Source organism: Vidua chalybeata, chromosome 1 (assembly GCF_026979565.1).
Source record: "Vidua chalybeata isolate OUT-0048 chromosome 1, bVidCha1 merged haplotype, whole genome shotgun sequence".
NCBI classification, from domain to species: Eukaryota; Metazoa; Chordata; class Aves; order Passeriformes; family Viduidae; genus Vidua; species Vidua chalybeata.
The window spans coordinates 91,570,131-91,593,939 of record NC_071530.1 but is presented as its reverse complement, the minus strand read 5'-3'; the positions used below and the strand labels follow the sequence as shown (position 1 = coordinate 91,593,939).

The 23,809-nt window shown below is 36.7% G+C and overlaps 1 protein-coding gene across 1 annotated transcript in view; it reads right to left on the bottom strand.

Moving 5' to 3' along the window:
• The window catches only part of GABBR2 (gamma-aminobutyric acid type B receptor subunit 2), a 355,481-nt gene that overhangs the window by 112,008 nt on the left and 219,664 nt on the right, over positions 1–23,809 (bottom strand). The window contains exon 14 of the mRNA XM_053941075.1: positions 17,693–17,815. Within this exon, the coding sequence (XP_053797050.1) occupies positions 17,693–17,815 (123 nt within the window). The remainder of the gene's footprint in view (positions 1–17,692; positions 17,816–23,809) is intronic.

Below are 23,809 nucleotides of genomic sequence, written 5' to 3'. Positions count from 1 at the left end.
GTTATAAGTGTTAAATCTAACATTATAAAAGTAACTAATTTTTTTGTCCTTTCTAGAGCTTTTATGCAAAGTTTCAATAGGGGTCTGTTCTCAGTGAGTTGTATATACTGCAAACAAATGATGGAGAGTCTACCAGGTGGGTTCTAGGAGTGCAAGCTACCAGAATAGCTATCAGACACCTGGTGAGATAGATCAAAACCAGAGAAAAGGAAGTCTTGATGGCACAATTCCTACACCCTAAGACAACCACACCCATAAGTATTAATACAACAACTTGGAAATCAGACTTCTGAGGAAAAAGACTTATGAAATTAGATTTTGTCCTTTACAGGATACACATACATAATGCTTATTACTATTTGTACACAAAGGAAAAAGTTCCTGCAACTGTCCTGTACCCACCAAAAATACAAAAAATCCCCAAGGTAAGTTTTCCCCTAACTAGAATGTTTTACAGGATGGGAAGGAAAAAAAAAATAAAAAAGGATTCAGCACATTAAATCACACATTCCCAGATACACACATACATGTTTTTTCCCTCTTTATCCTTCTAAATCACTCTCAGGCTTTGAATAACAGCAAAATAGTAAATGCCCACTTCCTCTAGCTGTCTCCTCTTTCAAAGGTGCAGAACAAAGGAAGACATTACAAAAATAACCATGAGTTACTAAGTTGTTTTAGAATATGGGCCGAATGTCAGATGATAAAATCAGTTTTTTTTATTCCCAGACTTTAAGAAAAGAAAATTCTTGGGAACAGTTACAGAATTGACAGCCTAATAGCTTGGTATCTCCCATGTCTAGCACCCAAAGAATAAACTAAAACCTCTCTCTGTTAAAGGAAAAGAGTGCAAAGATACACAGAGATGCCTTTTGTCACACAGTTGGACCTTCATAACAATTTACTGAAGGGAAAGTCAGAGCTACACATCTATGACGATTCTCCAAATGGCACACCCCTTTGACTCTTCTCGAAAGGAATGAGAACTGGATGTCTTAGATGACATCCTAGGGTTGTGTTGTCATCTGAAGCTGAATACAGAGGGATCTGCTTAGTTTGTGAAACTTCCTCTCATTTCAGGATGGCAGCATGACGCTGCAGTTATCAATGAAGGCAGTTGCAAGCGCAGAAACGCAAGCTGTAAGGGAGTATGATTGCTTACAGCTCAGTCTCTGGGCTTGCCGCTCTTTTCCCATTGGGCAGACAATGCAGCTCTTTTCTTCTGTACCTGCTCCAAAACATGGAAGATAACTGCTTTTTAATGAAAACAATTAGCTTAAAAAATCATGCCATTCTCTGTAAATGTATCGGTTATGAGAAGTTGCAGACATATTTGGTGGTCAACACTAGCTGCATTCACCAATGTATTACTAATTTGCTTGAAACACAAGACTGCTATCAAGAAACTGAAAATGTTTTTTCCTCTAGTGTATTCTCATGCTTCATGCATGAAGCTGCTGACACAAAGTAGAGTACACTGCTCCCAGTTGAAAGGTGGCTTCTCTTTTCTGAAGGGCTGGTTCACAACAATGATTAAACACTTTCATCACACAGTTGGGAGCACCTTAATTCTGAGTTTAGATGAACGTGCCTCTCTTTTGCCAAAGGTTAAACAAAATTTGGAGAACAGTGTGTTGCAACCACTGACACATCTGTCACACTTTAAGCCTTACATTTTTTGTAATTTGCCTCGTCTAGCTTTTCCTATTAGTTTCTACAATACGCTGAGACAGTTGGATAGATTCAAAGGCCTAGCAGTAAGTGATAGAGCCGTCTTATGTAAATTGAAAATAACTATTTCAAATAGGTTAAATATATTTACACATGCAGAGATATAAAAGAGGTTTTGAGGTTTCCAGATGTGTATTATTCTGTACTGGGCTACTGAAAAGAAGCTGTGATCTAAAAGAGATTTTATTCAGCCATGCTTTATTTCTCTGCATTTAGTACAGTCTTTTACTTTCCTAGTCAGCAGCATGCCACCTGCTCTTTCATTTCCTCAAAGTAGGTCAGCAGTCAGCCATCAATCTTTCATCTTCATTACAGCTAAATCCTAAAGCCTGAGGCAAACGAACCATTTTAAAGGAGATGCAGTGATAGCTGTGGTATTCTCTCTCTTGTGTTAGCCATTTGCAGCTCAAAAAATATCTCAAAATCCAGATGAAGCTAGCCAACCTTTAACTGGAAAATAGCAGGGATGAAAGCAGTTCTCACAAGTTTTTTGTAAAAATGTGGGGACCAATTTCAAAACACAGAAACACGGGGCCAGTCTTCACATCACATAATATCTTTCATATCATTATTAAACTCTGAAATTCAAGTTATGTCATTACCCCTCCCAAAAGAAGACAATTCTAGATCTTTAACTAATCTAGTGCCTTAAAAACATAGTCTCACTCCCACACACAGTGTCTCTCTACTCATGATCAATTTTTAGCTACATATTTCTAGATGAAGCCAGACTTCTGTCAGTGGTATTCAATGAAAAAACAAAGGCACAAATTGAAATGCAGGAAGTACCTTTTAAACATGTGAAAAAAAGTGCTTTTTTGATGATGAGAGTGGTTGAACACTGTAGCATGTTACCCAAAGAGGTTGTAGAGAGTCCACACTTGAATATATTCAAAATATGGTTAGACATGGTCTTGAACAATGCACTATAAGTGATTCTGCTTTAAGCAGAAAATATCCAGAGATCCCCTCCAGTCTCAAAGATTCTATAATTCTATATTTCATTTCTTAACCTCAGTTTCTCTTTCAGGAGTCAGTTTGTATGAATTAAATAGAAATCGGGTAAACACTGAAGATCTCTTCCTCTTTATGACATATTAGAAGAATATGTTTTCACATCATAGCACAACTATCAAGTGCTCTAAAAATATGTGACATACTTGGAAAAGAATGCAGGACACCTGGTGTCAAGAATTATATTCTAAACATTCTTCCATCAATGTTCAGAAATACTATCTGCAGTTTGGCAGAATTGCTCTCTTTATTAAACAAATTATAAAGAATAGAAATAAAATGAAGTGCAAAGAGAATTTAAAAATACAGGGGCATCCCCTCTCTCCATAGCTGATGTACTCCTAAAAATCTGTCTAGCCCAATGCATGTCTCCAGTCCTACCAAACCATGCTTCCCCTGGGGAAGAATCTGAAAAAGGCCAAGCATATATTAACAACTCCCTAGAATGTTCCATCGTCTGTCACACGGTGATTTCTTCAGAGTGAGGTCATGTCTGCTTATTTAACACCTGATAGCTTTTTTTTTTTCATCAGTGTGCCCAGTTGCTATGTTAATCCCATGTAAGCTCTTAAATGGACAGCACTTTCCAGAGAAGTTCACCACCTCCATTATGTGTTGTCTGTTCTTTGAACCTGCCAGTTCCACTTCACAGTCCTTAGCTCTTGTATAGGAATAGACTGTGTGATCACTTCTAATCACATTTTCTAAGCCACTGAAGATTTTATTCTGCCCTGTCCTCATTCATCTCTTTTCCAGCCTATTCCTTGGATGGGCACTATTCCATCCATATTTCTCAAGGCTCTACATAGCTCTGGATGTTTTCCACCTCCTGGAGGTCAGGAACCATGCTGGTCAGGACTGTACACAGTATAGGTATAACTCCACTCTGGATTTAAACACTGGCATAGTATTGCTTTATATTTTGTCCCCTATTTCTTTTCTTATAATTCCTTACTTGGTTTGCCTTTTGACTCCTACTGTGCATGAAGATGATATTTTCTTAAAACTGAGTGCTCTTGTATCATGATCTAACCATCACCTGGCATTTATTTATATGCAGCTTCACCTATCCTGTCATTTACCCTTAAACCAGAACTTTTGTTTGGCATTCAATTTATGAAATTATTGTCATAGTGACTTACAAAATGACTTGTCAAAGTTCATAATTTTAACTGCTTAACTAATTCCTCTGATGATTTCTGATATGGATCTCATTTCATATTAATTAAAATTTTATTAATTTATTAAAAAAACTCCAAACACTGGAAAAAGGGTAAAAAAAAATCTAAATTGCCCCCAGAGTGATCATTTCCATCTTATTCCAGCCCAATTCCTTTGTAATGCCATGTCTTATAGTGTTGTTTGGTGGTTTTTCATCACACACACATTTCCATCCTGAATGTGTCTCCAGAGTGCTTTAACTGGCTAGTCTTTCTTCTATATTAATGTATGCAAATGAAAAATATGAAAAAACCTAAAAATACATTGGTTTAAATTGCTCACAGCATTATTGTAAGATTAGATCCCAATGAAAGCATTAAAGATGTGTGCTTTCAACCTGTATAGCAAAGCTGAAGAGCATCTCCATTTTGGAAGCAAGAAATTCTCATTTTGCTTTCATCTACTGCAGAAAGTTACATGCTGGCTCAATGGTATTACTGCAAAGAGAAAATTCCATAGTAAATTAACTTTCTGTCATTAGCCCTACAGATCTAGGATGCAGGTGTACTGTTCCACTTTTATTTGCAACAGCCCCACAAAATGTGAGAAAATGAATCAGAGGAGTTAGATTAAAAATTCCCTTTCTGCAGGGAAGTAACCAGCGCACAGAAAGAAATAACAGAGGGAACACCCAGCTTTTGTCAACCAGAATCCGAACCATTGCTTGTTTCAATTATGACCCTGACCAAATACCAGAACTGAAATATCAACAGTCAAGATGCTAAATATATATATATGTACATATTAACACACATTCATACATATACATCTACATCTGTATGCAATATATTGAAAATAAATATTTAAAGAAGCATTTTTTCACATATATGTGCCTTTTCAAGTATCTCATTCTGAACAAAGTAGAAGAGAATCTTCTACACTGGTAAAAATTACACAATAATTCATTTGTTGATGATAAAAACAGACATAATAATTTTAAAATATAAGCAGGGTATTTCATTAAAATGAGAATTCTACCTTTGTAAACTCTAACCTGATATAAAGTGATAAAGGAATTAGCAACTGCTTAGAAAGGTTCTCGGCTCTCTAAAACTCTTACTTGAGTCATAGATGTTTCATGAGAAAGAAATAAAAATATCTCAGAATCAATGGAAAGCATTGAATAAAATGGGAATTCTAAAGAAATAAGTACACCAATAACAAAAATCCAAAATGTGATTTGAGATAACCAGGAGTCCTTTATAACACAGTCATAATAAGGAAGTTATATATTATAGCAGAAATTACATAAGAAAAATTAGGATGGCTAATACAAGTTTTCAAGAACAAGTAGCTAAAATGTGAGTAGGTAATTTTTTTTAAAATGTACCCCAAAATCAAAAAAAAATGGATCCTTGACATTGCTGTTAAGGTGAGAAGTAATGATGACATTAAAATGAAGACTCAGAATTTTCTGTTGAAAAGAGTGTTGACTACCACCACTAAAAAAACCCCCAAAAATCACAAAAACCCAAACAAACAAACACACACAACCCCCCAAAAAAACCTAAAAACCAAAATCAAACAAAAAACAACAACAACAAAGAGGGCTGCCAGGCAGCTACAGCTGTGGGGACTGGGTGTCTCTCTTTATGAGGCACCCTCATGCACTAGGAACTTATTCCACTTCCATATAAGTAATTAGTAAGCATTTATTTTTGAGTCTTAAGTACAAATCATTAAATCAGGTCTTACTGGGAAGCCTTACACTGACTGTCCAGAAGTATATCCTTACCAACCTGTGCAGCTCATGACTGATTCATAACTCCTTCTTTAAAGAAAAAATACAAAAAAGAATAATTATATCTGAGCAGTCTCAGTATTTTTAACAAAAACAGAAGTGAGTACCTCTCTTGGGAAATTGTCCAATCTGCATACATTTTTCACTTTTTCTTCTTACTTCTGCCCAATGGTCACCTGCAGTCAGGTCATCACAAGTCTTTAATAGCTGAACCACTCTTGAGTGATCTAAAGCTGAGCTGGCCTAAGCCACAAGTTTGCTGTCCTTTGACACAGTCAGTTTTATGAATGACCTGTACATTATGGGAGTGAAAGTGAGCATGAGATGAGGTTTGTTAAGCGTGACAGTTCATGGAGACAGGTAGGAGAAAACATTATAGGAGGGTAGAGAAGCATGGAAGGAAGGAATGCACGTCCCAGAATAGAGCTAATGAAGGTCTAAGAACAAAGACAGTTTGGAAAGTAGACTTCAGGGTGATTGAGGTCTTTAAAAAGCAGGACACCCTCTGTCTTATAGCTTCAAAAAATACGTGTGCAGCCGAAGTATTGCTAATGCATATTGGTCCCATTAATAATGTGGTTAACAGCTATTATTTGTTTTTTCTCTTTTATCCAGGGAGAGAAGTCTATACAGGAAGGTGTTTTAAAATAAAAATGCATAGGCATAAACACATTCAGATGGATATTAATGTGGGAGACAGCTAATTGAGAAACAATCCTTGCTTTTGCACAGCTGAGATTTGTGAAAATTTTCAATTTTATAGAAAAGTCCAGAATAGTGTTTGCCAGAGCCAGAAAAAAACTTTTTCTCCCTTGCATATGAAACATACATTTAAATTTTAGAGTATGCTTATCAGGGAAGAAAAAATTTTACCCTCTAAAGCAAAACAATTTTACATACCTAAAATATAATCATATAAAGGCTTTGATTTACTACAATATGGGAAACTCCAGCAGAGAATGGCCCAAGGCATTGGCAGAAAATGTCCTGTGTTGGTACTAGCACTATTTTTAATAAAGTTTTCAAAATATGACTGCATTGCTTTGCTAGGGAAGGACAGAGTCTTCAAAGTTTGGGCACAAATACAGTCCCTTGCTTACAGATGCTGCTCTGTAAGAGTGTGCAGTAACAATGAGGAATCCAGGAGAACCAAACACAGAAGCAAATTGACCCGTACTGTGTAGCCATAAAGAGGATGCTTTGTTCAAGGAAGCTCTTCCTCAGGTCTCTGCTCACCAGCACGAAGTCTGAGTCAAGTCTGCAGCACTCTGCCATCTGCTTATTGTCTGTGTGTGTGTGCCCTGGCTGTCCAGCCAGCTCTGCCTGTCTCCCTGGGTATGCTTACAAACAGAAGTGCTCCACCTGGCACTTCACCTCCAAGGAAAAGTACATCATTTTCTATTAACTTTGAGCAGCACTGCAGTGGTTTTAGTGCAAAGCCAAGGTGCTCCCTTTGAGTGAGAGAGCATTACTTCATGGTCAAGCACTGCATAAAGATCTTGTGGCAGGTTACTCGTGGCTTGCTTTTCCAAACTGACAATCACTGCCATTAATCCTTTCCAGTACAATTTGCTGGCCAGAACTCAGAACATTCTAGGCAAATGATACTACCTATAATTATCTACAATACAAGCTTGAGGCTTGACTTCTCCATAAAATTGCTTATGATTGAAAGAATGGTTTTAAAGAAGCACCAGGATATCCAGATTGTATCTTTTCAGTATCAGCCTATTTAAACATTTGAAGGAAAAAGAGAATATTCTTCCCCCAAAGAAGTATTAATTACATTACATAATCTTCTATTCTAAATAGCTATTTTAATGTGGAATTCTCAATTTGCAGAGATGTCTGGTGGAAAGATTTTATTGGTCTCTATTGCAGCCTTAGCATACTCGTGGAGTAATTAATTATGGTTCTTTTTATCCATATCAGCTTCTGTTTTTGGGCATAAGCATTAAAGTCTGTCTTTCTTATATAGTGGTGGTTTCTTCCAGAAAACAAGAGAGATGCTACAATGCTCGAAAGGGTTGAATATTGAGTACCCAGGATAAAACGCAGCAAGGAAGATTAATCAGTTACTAGACTGTTTTCTGGAAGTTTATTCTCATTAGTTTTGGTGATTGATGGAGAGAAGAATTTTCTTGTATTTTTTCACTTCTGATATTAATAACTCAAATCACTGAAAAAAAGAGCAAAAAATATTCCTGTCTGGCTTATAAAGCCTGTAAATCTTGACACTCAATATGAAGTTTAAGTGAAAATGTGTCCAGAGATCTCATAGAGACTTCCCTCTGAAAGAAGAAGGTAAGCATGTGAGGAAAAGAGCTTCTATGACCTTGCTAATATCGTAGTGCTTAACAAATGCTGAAATATCCTAAAGCTGGATATGTTTCTATTTGGTAGGCAGTTCCTAACTGCCAAAAATATCAGAGTTGTCCTATACCAACAATGTAGTCTTATGAAGGAGCATAAAGTCATTGTTGAGTTTAGTTCTGGCTTCAGTTTTCAGAAAAATAAATCTGAATGATTGTATCCTATGTATTTGAAGTTTGAAGTGAAGAAGTGCCACTGGGTCTATCATATACTGAGCCTCCTCAGTGAATGAACAAAACTGTCACAGTGCCTTCTGTGTGAAGCAGCCAGGTATTCCCTACAGATGATGTGTCTGCTGCTTTTCATGATGGTTAGGTGGTGAATCATTCACTGGCTGTCTCACACAGCAACCTCAGCAGCTATCATAAGTGGGAAATGGCTGCTAAGGTCTGTGTGTATGTACTGACTTGTTTGGGTTAGATGTCTGACATCTGATTTCCTTTCCTCCAATAGACTAATTCACTGAGGACTAGGGATTATGCCTTAAAATCCCAAAGGGGAAACAATAGTCTGTGTTTCCAAAAGCAGCTGAAAGGATGGGTCCTGTTGGGTACCTCTGGCAGCAGAGCCCTCAGAACTGGAGCAGCTACTGCAAAGTAGCAGTGACAGGCCAGAAATGTGACTACAGAACAGTAGCCCAAGTAACAATAATTATATAACAAAACCTCTCCACTATCATGCTTCCATATTCCAGAATAATACTTCCTCTCTGTAAGATATACAGAACCATAATTCTATACTAAAATCAGTTTTGCCCAACAACACAACCATGAAAATACCCAGACAAAAATACTGAGGTTAGTTGAGTCTAAAAATGTGAGGAGTGTAGCTGAGTGGGCCATATGATGACAAGTGGAATTTGATTTCAGTAGCTGTAATGCTACTGTAAAAACAGTAGAACTACTTATACATTTTCTCAGAGTCATAATTAGCTCATGGAAATGATCTGGGAATCACTTTGACAGTGAAGTCCAAAATTTTGTTCAATGGTGTGCAACAATGAAAAATAATACACTAAATATATGGAAGAGGATGAATAATAGATAAAACGCATTACACAGATCTTCTAAAATATGCAATGTTAGTCATCCTATCTAAAAAGGATGCTTTAGAGTTTCTATGTCACATGAAAAAGAGCTTTACAAGATTGGGACTATCTACCAAAGAGAAAAGAGGAAAATAAGGTTGTAAACACACAGATGTATAGTAATGATTGGTGCTGCCAAAGGAAATGTGGAAGACTCAATTATCTTCTTTTTCCCTAAAAGAAAAATAATATATGTTCAATGAGACTGAAAAGCAACATTTCAAAAACTGAGAAATGAAGTTCTTCACACTGTGTCTAGTTAGCAATTACACTGATCTATGCAAAGTTTGCAAGAGTCAAAACCCTCTGACATTTATGAGAATAACAAAAGTCTTCAATTAGTGAGAGTATAAGAACTATGAGTTATACTCAACTGCTCATTTCAAGTTACTACTCATTATGAATCACCGATGAAATTTTCAAACATGACAGATGAACTTTCAGATGTGCACTACACATTTCTGGCACCCACCTCAAAGTATTTGGGCCAGTCATTGTTTTAAACGAGGTGGTGGACAAGAGGAGTTACAAGTCTGGTCAATGATAGTGGTTCCTATATTCCTAAGGTGGGAATATTATAAGTACTAGTTTTTTTGGAGGCAGAACTAAAATTGGAATTGTTTATTCAAGAGGAATAAGTACCAGCAATTTCTTTACCAGCAAGCTTCATCTTGTTAAGTAGCTGTTGTTAAGCAGCAGCCATTCATCCTGCCATTTTGGAACTGACCCTGCCCTATTTTCTTATTTTTGCCAATTTGATACATGTTTCCATGGGAACAGAAGCAGGACTAGCCACCAGCTGAGTCAATCTCAGCTGCTGGCTCCAAGCTCTCACGTTTTGTTCTGTTTCCTTGGAAACTGATGTCAAATGAAAGAGAGAAGTAAACCAGCTTTTACTCTTTAGTATTTACTCTTTCTCTGGACTTATGTTAGATCCTCTGGGCTGGTAGAAGGTTTACAGATGACTTTATGGCCATTCAGTTCCTTTCCCTCTCGAGCATCTGCCAGCCACCAGAGTGTCCCAGCAGATGCAACTAAGAGTTCTCAGGCCACCTACTGAGAGCTACAATGGCAGGGTTTGAAAACAGGCTACAGAATTCAGGAGACATTTGGCTCCCACAGTCTGTAATATTTCAAATTGGAAGGAAAGAAATTAAATTTATTTTAAAAATGGTAGGGGAAACAGATGGGTATAATGATATATAGAAAACAAATTGACTAACAAGCTTTGACCTGCATTAGGCTGAACACCCGCAGAAACTACTTCAGCCAATTATATTCTTCATTTCACATCACACATTTAACAAAGATCTCTCTAATCTGGCTGTTAGCTGACTGAAAAGCACAATGTAAACAAACCCCCATAAACACATCTGTTTATGCATATATACATGTGCAGAAAAAGAACATTATCTGATTTTTTCAAAATGTCAAAGAATTTACAAAAATCTGCTTGAGTGCATGAATTTGAACCAGACACCTTCACCAATTCCATACCTAAGTTACTCCCATGTTATCATGTGAATACTAACACTCCCTACCCCAGTCCTCCCCACACTCCTCTGTGTATAATTTTGGACCAAAGTATTTTCCAGTCCCTTCAACAGCAGTGTTATTAATGAAAATGGATATTAAAGGAAAATATCTACATCTGTGCAGCTGAATTCAAATTTTCACATAACTTTCACCGAAAAAATGTAGGGACAAAGCAATTTTAAAAGACAAAAGTCTTTCCTAAGGAAATGTTTTATACTTGATGACCAGAGCTCTTACTTAACTAGTCCATCAGGGTACAGCACCGTGCTCACCTTGGACTTTCACACTTAATATATGCACTCCTTCCTGAGTAGTCTTTACATCCCATCTCAGTTATTTTTGCACAACTCTTACTTACCATTGACCTTGAATTAGTATTGTGAGTAACTTTTAGAATTGTATATCTATATATAGTAAAATTCATGTACAGCCCAAGGAACAGCTCAGTAGTATTAATTTCTTCAGGTTCTTAGAGCAGTCCCACAGAAAAGACAATCAGATACCCAGGAACAATATTTATTCCTCCAGTCCTGTTGTACTTACATCCATCTATTGAGGATATACTCCACATATCTGGGTGCTCAGAGAGCCATGTCAAGCCAGCTAATGTGGTTTTGTTGTGGGTTAGTTATTTAAATGAAAACTTTAGGCAATTATAATTGTTTTAAGACAGGCTTTTCTGTCTTATTCAGAAAGACATAATATGTATTCAATTTATTTAATAGATCGGTTTCCTCTAGCTGAACTTAAATCTATAATTCCACCTTCCTCTATATCAGAAAGAGTTACCATCACAAACAAGACAACATTTATTTTTACTGCTGCAGCTCCAATAAGGGAAGAGCATTTCATTTTATGTTAAGCTTTGCAATGTCTGTCCCGTATTTTTCAAAGTCAGCCCTCGTTTATATTTTCTGAAATAACTTGATATAACCTCTTCCACTGAACAATACAGGCACCAGCACAAAGACTGGGACTTGTCCTGAAGGACCCTACTGGCAACATGCCTCCTTACTAGAAAATGAACTTTTATTTATTTCTTAGTTCTGTTTCCTTATTCTAAAGAACTTCATACCCAGTCGAGGGCTTCTCTCTTATTCCATGTCTATTTCCTTTCTGTGAGAGCCTTTGATGAAAGAAATTGATGAGTCCTTTTTTTGAGACCTAGCTGACTGTGTCAGCTTCTATTCATGTCTGCTGGCTTCTTCAATGGACTTCACTAAGTTTTTATGACTTGTTCCTTCACAAGTTTGGTGTCAACTACTCCACAACGTAGCATATCAATTTCTAATCCTACTCCTGATTATAATTCTTATAAGTTGGCCTACTACGTTAACATACAAATTTAAAGTTTCTACTCTGTCTTGAAAACATGGCAAGATATTTGCAACATTTTGCTCAGATATCAAAGCAGTTCTGAGCTAATGATTACATACTGTTGTCAGTAGTCTGACAATTATTCTTTTGAAATGCTATAGAAAACCTGGGAGAATAGAATCTTTTTCCATTGATTTATTTCTGATCAGTTTCCCTATTCCTACCAGCAACTCCAGTCACTCCTCAGTGAGTTCACCAAAAGGGTTCTAGCACAGAAATCTCCACAAATCCTTCCACTAAGAATTTTGCTGAACAAAGCAGCAACGCAATCATTTAATCATTCTACATAGCCTTATTTTCTGCAAGTAATGATCTTCTATTCTGCTTAAATATTATTCCCAAGATTCCATGGCAAACTTGCTGCTACTGGTATTTACAGAAAGATTTATTATTCTTTTTTCATTCATTTTAAGATTCTTTTTTAGACTGCTTTATTTTCTTCTACATTTAACTTACCAGACATTATGATCCTGTGTATTTTCCCCATTTGGATATAATTTTTTTTTTTTGAAGAATGTCTTCTTGCTGTTTTGTCACGCTGAGTCTTTTCTTTTTCAAGTCTTACTTGATTGTGTGGCATGAATTTACTCTGTGTCTCACATATAAAGTTCTTAATACTCTTTAAACCACCTGTAAACATTTAATTCTCTACAGTTTACTCTTTAGCCTCTCTTTAAGACACTTCCTTAATTTAATGTTCTTCTGCTTTCTGAAGGTGAGTACCACTCTACAGACCTTTTTTGGCTGTTGCTTTTTCAAAGCTATCAAAACTAAGAACAATTTTTTTGTAGCTATGGAAAACTCAGATATCAAGACTTTGGAACAGATTCTGTGTGCTATTCAGAATGAAATCAAGGGTTAAGTCTCTGCCTGTGGGTTCTTTAATCTGTTGAATTACAAATAAATTAGTCTGAGCAGCACATTTGTCCAGTTTACATAGCCTTTTTTTTGGTTTTGCAATGTTTTTGAGTCCCTCAACATATCAGTCAAAGCTGACCTTCTGGCTTGTTGTGTAGTAACGTGTCTGGCAGCATTGTTATAGACTTGGAATACATAGGAATTCTGTCTCAGTCACTGAAATTATTAATTTGGTAATATGAATTGACTTTTCTTTAACATACTGCACTACTCTGACACTGGCATGGCCTACTAATTTTTCCTGCATATTGGTATTTTTGTTATTACAATATCCTCATATAAAGTTTCCTCATATTGGTTTCTGCATTTTACATTTATATCAATGCTAGAAGCCCAAATAGGATTACTTTTCCACTTCTGTGTCTTCTAAAATGGCATCTCATTCAGATTTTTTTCTCTATTTCATGTTTATTACCATCCCAAGACAAATTAGGGTGAAACCTTAAATACTGGTATTCCAGATACCAGAATGAAGTTTATTTTTAAATATTGATGATGCTAGCATAAGAATGCATAAGAGGAAACATCACAGAAATAACTACTTAATTGGTACTAAGACATCAAGGACTATAAAGGCTGCTGCCCTGGATAAATGCTTTAAAATTTTACAAGAAATATTGGCATCCAGTATGCAAGATACTACTTTCATTGAATCTATCACTAATGCAAGACATTTTTACCTTGGGAATTATAAAAGGTAGTCCATTTCCTCTAAAAGTTATTATTTATTAAACATTATCACTGTCTACTTTCCAGGGCCACAGAGATCCAATCTGTTTCATAGATATTTGTGTTGGGAGAAGATAAGCCAGTCAGAGGCTTTCAAGCTGAAGTCTAGAGTAAAAGATTTACTACACCATAGAATCACAGAATCACAGAATATTCTGAGTTGGAAGGGACCCGCAAGGATCACCAAGTCCAGCTCTTAAGTGAATGGACCATACAGGAACTGAACGCATGGCCTTGGCATTTTCAGTACCATGCTCTGACTAGCTGAGCTAATTGTGAGCAAGAGGTGAGTGTGAGTGCATGTGTACACATGGACCCTTTCAACTGCACAAAGTACATTATTGAATTATGATATGGCTGTTGCACAGACTCCACTTTCTAACGGATTTTGCTATTTCAGACTGTGGTATCATTCCAACACAGCTGAGCAACTGAAATTAGAGGGACCTGGTTTCCTAAATATTTTTTGTCTTGTGGCTGGGTTCTCTTCAGCTAAGAGTGAAGCTCTCATGTAGCAGGTCATTTAAAATATCTGTTTTTAGACAAGGGGATAAACTCACTCTCTGACCCTTCTCTTAGAGGAGACACTGTCAGAACCTCTCCTCCACACAGCTGGCTGTTTCCAGCAAGTGTGTTGTGGTTCTACGTCCTTTAGAGCTGTATCTGCTCAAATTTGTCACATTTGACTGAAACAGGCAAAGTTTGTTAGGCAGTACGAAAAAAAAATCACACAGAGCACCCTAGCACATAAACATTGTCTTCTTAAGAAAGCAGGTCAAAAAGCAAACTGGTAGAGCCTTGCAAATCTCTTCTACAGCAGCAACCACAGAAGCACCATAGTTCCTCATGGGCAGCCCAGCCAGTGAGACAGCGAAGGAAGGATGCACTCCAGTTCACATGACTGGGAGAAACAGTCTGGCAGAGACCTAGCTCAGATCTGAGCATAATCATTTTGAGTATGACAAAAAAGGTGAAATGATGAAAAAAGCAAATTCCTAGTTCAGCCTAGGAAGAAATTAGTGAGGAAAAAAAGTGATTGGTCTCTCCACTGGTCTGAAAAATTAGCAAAAGGAGAAATGCTACAGGCAGGGAAACTAGGAAAACAGATAAATAGAGGTAACATTATGGATTAATTCCCTTTTTTTTTTACACTGCTGCTTGGAGATTAGAAGCCTTTTGTGTCATCAAATGCTTTTACATTATGTGAGAATTAAGACTACAGCACTCTTAGGAAATGTACATAGGGACACCATTATGATTCTTCTGCAGATCACTATACAGATAGGGGAGTTTTAACATTGCCCCTGCCTTGGCCTTTAACCTCTTTTCTTTTATCCAGCAAATTTATTGTCCATATACCACAAACTACTTCCCCCACTGATGACTGGAGGATCTGGATGCTTTATGGTTCAGTCATTAAAACTTTTAATATGGTGTCTTATGACAGCCACAGATGTGCTTTTCCTAAAGAAACTATACCTGTAGGGTCAGGATGCCAGAAATCAGTCTGAAAACTGACAGATCCAACATTCCATAAGATTTCTGCCTTCTGTAACAGCCAGAGAGTCTCTAAAAATGTCTTAACTTCTCTTTTTATTTTTAGATTTAGACTGCCTATCCTCAGCTTATAAAGCATGGATTGCTTGGACTTTGCAAACAGCTCCAGGGTCACCAGATAGAAGCCAAATGCACAACTATCACACAGGAAGCTGATGAATATTCATAAACAGAACTCAAATGGTTCATTAGCTAGAATGACTGATTGCATTCATAACTTTGGAGCCTACATTTAGTTTAATCTTTATCACTTGGCTTAGCATTAACTGACAGAAATAATCCCTTTAAAATTATTTCAGAGAGTCAAGTGGGACAAGAAATATCCGCTACAAAATATTGCTGAAATAAAACAGAAACTTGCCACCATTACTGTTTACTATGTGGCAAGTATTTTTCAAACACATAAAAGATAATATGTGCTCAATCAAACTCAAATAAAGAATTCACCATTACACTTTAGAAACCTAAAAATTAAAAAATAATACAACAACAACAACCAGCAACAATAATAATTATAGCAGTGGAGACAATTGTCATTTGCTTTCACACAGGATCTTTTGAGACCCGAAGAGGTGTGCTTCAGGAAAGTAAATTGCAGTCCACCTCACTGCTTTTATAGTAACATTTTATGCACATACAATATTTTAATGACTATATTTACTAGCATGATACATTTATTTCCCTCCTACCCCAAATCCATTAGCTTAAAAAATATTCTGCGCAACTTACAGTAATAGCTAAGAGCTCTAACAGTAAGTTCAAGCCTATTGGCTGAGGGATCAAAATATCAAACATTGTCATGTATGCATTCAGTGAGTGTCACTCTGCATGGGCTTATATAATTCCAGAAGAATTTCAGTTCTTATGCAAAGCTCAGACAACTGGTGTGCAGCCCCATGGTCTGGAAAGCCCCAAATTTGGAAAAAACACACTAAGTTTTTAGTGTTATATATTAGATGATCAAAGAATATGCACTGAAAAGTTCAGATGGAAATTACAATCATTTAAAACTACAGTAAACATTGTTTTTTTAAATATATGGTACTTAGGGTTTAACGTCACAGTTACTGCTGCTGTCTATGGACATTGTACTCAAATTAATCTAATAAGACTAGATATCAGGATTTTTAGTTCAAACTAAAGTAAAAAGTAAAATTCCTTCTATCTGAGATTATTTTAATTGGATTTTGTGACTATTTGTCATAATATATTTGGGTTCAGATGAGCAGAGAAAATGTTCACAATACTGACAACTGAAATATCACAATACAATTGGAGCAAAATGAAATAAACAAGGCTCTCAACAATCTGCTGTGGCTTCAAGCTATACACACATAAACCAAAAGTGTCTCCAGCAGACAAATTTCAGTTACATTTTCTTTCAAACTCTAGGGAATGACTGAGACAAATCTTTTCAGATTCTAAAATGATTTTTTCAAAGAAATCCCTTGCAGTTTAAGTGGCATTGTTCTAAGGTATTTTCTACAAATTATACTAAAAAAGTAAAATTTCTCCTAGTAAAATTCCAGAGCTACACTGCAAAGTAAGAACAAAGTAAAAGCAGTGGAGCTAAATGGTATATATTTTCTTGCAAATGTTAACATTGGAAGAGAAAACAACTGTTCTTTTTCTTACTGATTGCCAAGTATAGGAGAAGAGACTAACACTTCTAGTTTGTTCTCATTTAATCTAGTTTTCAAATATCACCAGTTTCCATGTTGGAGGCAATAAACTCTCAAACAATGCACATACAGATACATGTTTTTTTCTAGGTATAAATTTTTGCTGCCATGTTTCTTGCAGTCAGTTTGTCCAGAACGCTCTACTTCAGCTCCACTTCTAGAAACCAACTAGAGTGTTGTGTACAGCTGGCATTAAGCTATTACCTCCTGCCTATCAAAATTTCTCGTGTGACCTTTCTGGGAATACCATTAAAAGAGGAACAATCAGTATGGGTGCATGCACATAAAATTACTGCAAATAAATATAGCAGTAGGTAACATAATTCCTGACCATCTCCACAAAGAATGCAGCCTAAGCAGTGACCTCTTCTGCACTTATCTTGAATGAGCTCTTACTGAAATTCACTAATGGGTTCTGATAATCTATTATTTATTGCAACAGACTCTAATAGAGAGTCTTAGCAGAGGACTCTTCTGTGTTTACAACCCTTGCAAATAAAACGTCTCACAAGTGACAGAAATGTGGCATCTGCAACTACATACACAATTTCTTTTGGTTGCAGTTCTTTCTTTTTTATTTGGTTTTGAAAACCAGAACCCTTCCTCCCCCGAAATACACAGCTTGACTTGCTTTCATTTTACCTAATGCATCTTTAGCTTAATCTTACGGAAAGCTGTAGATTCTGAGTATTCAACCATTAGTATTACTTGGGCTTGAGGACATACCTCCATGTTATACTTTTCCACTGTCCTCCTCAAAGGATCCACAACCTGCCAGCAAATCAGGATGCAAAGATCAATCAGTAGCATCCCTCCAACTATCCCCAGTAGCTTCTGGTCTTTAATGATCTGGAGAGACACAAAAAAAAAAAAAAAAAAAAAAAAAAAGAAAGAAGAAGTAGGGAGATTCCCATGAGCCACAGATAGACCCTATACAGCTTTATTCCTATAAAGGGAGACAGACACAGGTTGCTAATAGTAAAGGTTTTTAACAATGAACAAAGAAAAGAAATATAGAAAGTTGAAAGCAAGACAAATTATTTTCGTTCATTTCATGGTTATTAGAAGTATCTGAAGTGCTTTCCCACTTCAAAAAAACTTTGGGAAGACTCTCAAACATGTATATTGAAATCCAGGTTTAATATTAACTCCTGGAAAATGAGGAAAATATATTCTAGGGAGGCACTACTGTGTTTATGCATGCAAATGTGGAAAAATGTCCATCAACCTCTCAGAATAGAAGGCATTGAGGTAGTTTTCACTAAGATTTAGTGCTCACTCTTTCATAACCTTCTTGGATGTGGAAAATGCAGAAGCTAACAAAAGTTTATTTTTGAGGTTTTTTTGTGTCTATGTATTTAATATTTGCCTCTGTTACCCAGGGAGCAGGAAGGAATGATGTATTTTTTCTGTATTACAAAGGTCAGAGGCTTTAATGCACATCTAGTGTAAAACATGCTTTTAATTTTGCTTGGGGTTTAGGTTCAAAAAAGAAAAACAAGAGTTGCTGATAAAAATAAAAGTCCAAACCATGTATTAGAGTCTTTTATAACTGGATGCAATCCCTATGTAATTTCTACTGTTGTACATATAGCAACACATAAAAAATACACTGCAATTGCATTATTTCAGTTGCAAAGTTGTAATCATGTTGAAATATCAGTCTTAAATTAATTTTATTTCAGTGCTCTTGAGTCTGTGGTCATGGTTTCTTAATTAATACCTATCTCTCTTATCGAGTACATTAATCCGATAGTCAAAAGTTTTTGCCAAGTTGCTTTAACATGGACAAATACACACATTTTTTTCCAAGTTTCCATTCTGGGAAACAGCTGACTTAATCCAAATGAAATATTCAAAAATATTAAGCCTGAGAAGCTTAAGAAAGTTATGATTATTTCAGTTCAATTTGATGAAATTATTAGGATTTCAAAAATGCATTAAAAAGCCAGAAGTGTCAGCTAATCTTAATAGAGGCAAGGTTAGTATTCCTGTGTAGAATAAATTGTATTTGCATGACATTTTTATCAAGCTGAAGGAAATGATGAAAATGACAAAAATTTGAAACAATGTATAAAGAATTTTAGAAAGTCTGGTTTTCATATTGCTTGGTGTGATATCTTTTCTATTTTGGAAGATGTTTTGGAAACATTGTGCACCACTTTTTGTTAATCTGCTGGTTTATTTTATAGATAATTTGGAATAAACTAAGACTAAAATAAAGGCTAGAAATCAGAATGAGCTAAAGGACTCGATACAATATTTTAATTTCCTGAGATCTGTTATGTAAATCCATGTAGCTAGCACTGCCATAAAGCACGGGATGCTTTCCACATGTTTGTGGTAGCAAGGAAGCAGTACACCCATCTCAGAATTCTGAGACATCACAGGTATGTCTGGAGAGGGCAGGTGAATGGGGAGGGTGCAGCTTTCATGGTGATATGTCTTGCTGCTGGATGATTTGGCAAGGAGAGGAAAAGGTGCCTTGGTGTGCTGTGCAGGGGGAGGAAGACTGTTGAAATACGTTTCCTCATAAAGCTTAAATGAAAGCAGATATTAAGCAAAGATTCTCAGACACAGCTTGGTCCCTTGTCTTGTTTGGGAAAACAGAACTATGTCTGACCTTTTAGCTGTTTATCAAGTGGCAATCAAAGCTGAAAAGGAACAGGTTAGCCCTTGTTAAAAAAGCCCACGTCTTTTTAAATCTCTTTTCTAATGCCTGCAAACAGGCCTTGGGTGAAATACATGGAAGAGAAAACAATGGGGAGTCAAGTCTATAGAGAATATGGATTTAGATGAAATGTTGACACTTTAACTCAAATTTCTTTGCCTCCCTCTTAAATGGCTAGGGAATTTATTGTACTGGCATATTTTAGTTGGTCTTCCTTTTTAACTGATGATAGTGTTTTTTACTGAAGTAGGCTGTTGAACTATTATGTGTTTAGCCGTTCTCAATAGTCAGGGACAAAAGGCTTTAAAAGACAATTCATCCCACCTATCCTGGGTAAGATTTAGGGTCAGAAAATTAGTGTTATGAAATATGTCCCTCCCTTCCTCACTCCCCGTCCCCCAAGAGGAAGTGAAGACAATTAACTTCAGCTAAAACTATGCATTTGATTAACTAAGAGCTATGTGAAAGCATCTTGTCAGAAATGTCTTCCTCTGTTCTTCTAAGCCAAAAAGGTTCCTTGAAAAAAACCCTCAAAATATCTTATCTTTCAAATGGAAATAGTGCACATTTTACCTAGGATAGGTAAGCAGCCCAATGTCTTCCATATTTGTATGAGCTATCTTCATATTGAAAGTAAGGTTGCATTGGATTCAGATTTACCAACCCCTGGTAATATTAATCAATCTGGCACAGCAATGCCAGAAGAAAAAGAGTGAAAGGATATTATTAAAAGTAGTAATACTGATAATCCACTCACAGAACCAAAATAAATAACTTGCTATTGATAATGTTATCACATCACTTCTCTTTGCTTTTGTACATCTTTCATTCAACCTTGCACTACTGCAGATCAGTATTTTTGTTCACTTGTAAATTTGGTAACCTTTTTTTTGGACAGGTAATTATTAGGAAAAGGTAAGAGTAGAGATACAGCAAACAGTTGAGCTCTTCCTTGGATATCCCTTGGAGTAATTTTTTCCTGCATTACTCTGCCCTTTTCTGGACAGAAGGGGAGTTGTATAACAGCAGCTGTCACTGGCAGCAGGTATTATTCATCCCTTACTTCTGCCAGACAGCCAGGAGGAAGGCAAGCAAAAGAAAGCCCATCAGATAACCTAAGTGACCTACACCAGCATGATGAGCTCTGTAAAACACAGTGGTGCTGATGCTGCTGCAGGGTGAGAGGGCTGAATGCAGGGCACCTGGGGCTGCCTCCTACACCCATCACAGTACTGCTCTGTCCTTGGCAAAACCACTGCTGGAAAAAGCTCTGAAGCACAACTCTCCACCAGAATGCTAGCTTTCAGAACAAAACACTGAGGTTCAATTATTTTTCTTTTCTGCCAGTTATTAGCAGCTTGCCCTAAAAAAGATTTGCCCTGAGAAATGCCACTGGTATATCACTAACAGTGCTTCTAAAAGGCTTGCTGCTCTCCCCGTTCCACCTGCAGGAAGCCCAGCTTTCCCTCTCCCCAGCCATCACTCCCACCCACTAGAACTCCTTAAGTTCAGTACATTCACTCCTCAGGAATCACCAGATGCACTGAAGGAGTCTTGACTCAGATCTTGCAAATCCAACAAATTCTCTGTCTGACAAAAGAGTCATGAGCTAGTGAGACTCCTCACAATCAAAAATGTAATTTTTCTTTAAGAGGAAGGTTCTCATTTTTTCCCTTTTCATTTTCCTTCTAGCAAACAGTAAATCAGCCTTTGGAGAAATACATGGTAGCTAATAAAATCTGTTTATGCAAGTGCTCCTGAATCCTTGCTGAAGCCAAGCTCTCACACAGCAGCATCTGTGAGTCATATTTTCTACCATCTGTGATTGGATAGGTGAATCTGTCTCATCCTGGCAGATCTGCACACTGTTATAAATGCCATTGCCACCAGTCTGGACTATATATCTGATATGAAGTGATCTGTCCTCAAAATAAATTCACTCAGAACAAAACCTGGTAGGCCATTTTCTTCTCAGAATTTTCTTCTCATCACTATATGAGCAAATAAAAATTATTCTGAAAACTCACAACCATGAAGATTGATCAAAGTCCTTACTCTCCACAGACCTTGCTGTCTGATCATAGGAGATATAAAAATCTGCCTAAAGCTCTGGGATAGAGTTTCTGCTCATGGAAACTCTTGAGGATTTTCTAGAACTATCACAGGCTGTACTACCTGCCATGGTAACTTCAACTGTCCATTTGGTTTTTATTGCATAAACCTTTTGCTGGGCTATTTTCATTTGCTTTCTAAAGCATATCCATTGTGTCCTGGATGACCCTATCATCCACCAGTTCATGGGATCACCTGGAAATTTGGCAATCAACAGTACTTAAACATTAGGTTTGTTTTTTTATAATTACGGCTAGGGAAAACTTTCTGTTATTTCTTATCTTACTAGAAACCAATTCTGAAAATGTTTATGACACAGACCTTAAAGCTGAACTCCATTCTAAACCATGAAGAAAGAGTCTTACATATGAAGACTTATATCTCCAGGATGCAACATTAGTTTTGTACTCTCTGATTTCCACAAACAGCTTTCCAGCATGACTGAAGTTAATTTACTCCTATCTTTTCTTCAGAGCTAGCTTCCATGTTACCAGATCACCTCTGTTTGTCAGAATAAAGTATCTTTAAATTTAAAGCTATATTAGCTAAATCTTTGTGGTTTGTTTGTTTGTTGGGTATTTAATTGAATTCATAGAAACATAGAAAGGCTGGAAGTGCTTTTGCATTTATTCATAGGTTTTTATATAAATATATATATCTTTCTTTTCCATTTAAAATGTAGGATCTTTTTTGCTTAAGAAGGAAATTCAGTTTCTCTTATGTAGATCAACCCTGTCTAGTCTAGCTGACAGAGTAGTCCCTTGCCTTCTGGCACTATCTGGATAAATACTTAATGTTATTAATTAATTTTTTTTTTCAGTTGTCTCTTTCCCAGACTCCTGGGATGGAATCTGTAGAGAGAAACTCTCTTTAAAGGATCCCTCTGTGAAGCTTCCTAGACCTTATTCAATTAAATTTATATCGTTGACATCAATTACAAAAGCCCTCAGAAATCTGAAACCAAATATTCTTCTCCCTGATACATATAGAAATCCTGCTGATCAGAGTCCCCCCTCTGAATTGGAGGGGAAAGAAAGAAAACAGAGTTTGCAGGGAAAAAAATTGTAGTCTGTGAGCTTGCAAAAGGGACCATAAAACCACCTGTGAACTTGCCTTCAGGATACTCTCTCCACTGCATAAACTAACCTTTAATTTCTCTCAGTATGGCTCAGGGACCCCTTTGGCTTGCTCCCCTACATTAAGTGGGTCGGCACAAGTGGGATGGTGCCAGGAGGATGGGGATGAAAAGTCAGTGGTGGGTGGGTGAACTTTACCCTATGTGGGCTGAGGGAGATTCTATCTTAGAGTTATTAAAGCCATTAATATTTTAGTGAACTATACTGTAATACATTCTTAATTTCTATTGTGTAATGGAATGAGAAAAAGGACTATTGAAAACACATTATGCATTGTTCCCAGCAACTCCACAATGTTTTTTTCAACAGCTATTGTGAGTACTTCCTATAATAGATTGTATGATTAGTATTGGCAATGCCTCAAGCTACAATTACATTAGTTTTAATGAGTGAATGCTAACATTTTAAAAAACGTTGTAGTATTAAGGATTTTGACCAGTAAGTCACAGGGAGTAAAAAGCTAAGTTTTATTCTCTTAGAGGTATTTTGACTAACTTGATAGAAGACTTGTATATCTACTTATAAATTAAGAAATAACCAAAACCCCAACATTTCTGTTTCCAGTGAGGATCTCCTGTGACACCTGTAGTCTAAGAACTTGGTGACTATCTTTCAGGATAGTGGAGTGCATGGTACTCCTGACAATAATGGACAATTGGATATGATCAAAAAGCTTGGCTTTGAGAATTAAATAGCTACAATCAGTAGCCTGCTAAAGGACATATTTCTAAAATGTGTCTTCACTAGTGACTCCTGTTTAGGATAATTGCTTCATTGGGCAGACTCACTCTCCCAGTAATGCTATTGCAAATGTGGATTTGTTGACTCTATGCCCTGCTGCCAGGAAAAGTAATTGATTAGAAGTAGGAATATCCTAGTGGTGATGCTCCCTAGGGGAAGCAGAAGATAGAAACTTCTCAGAGG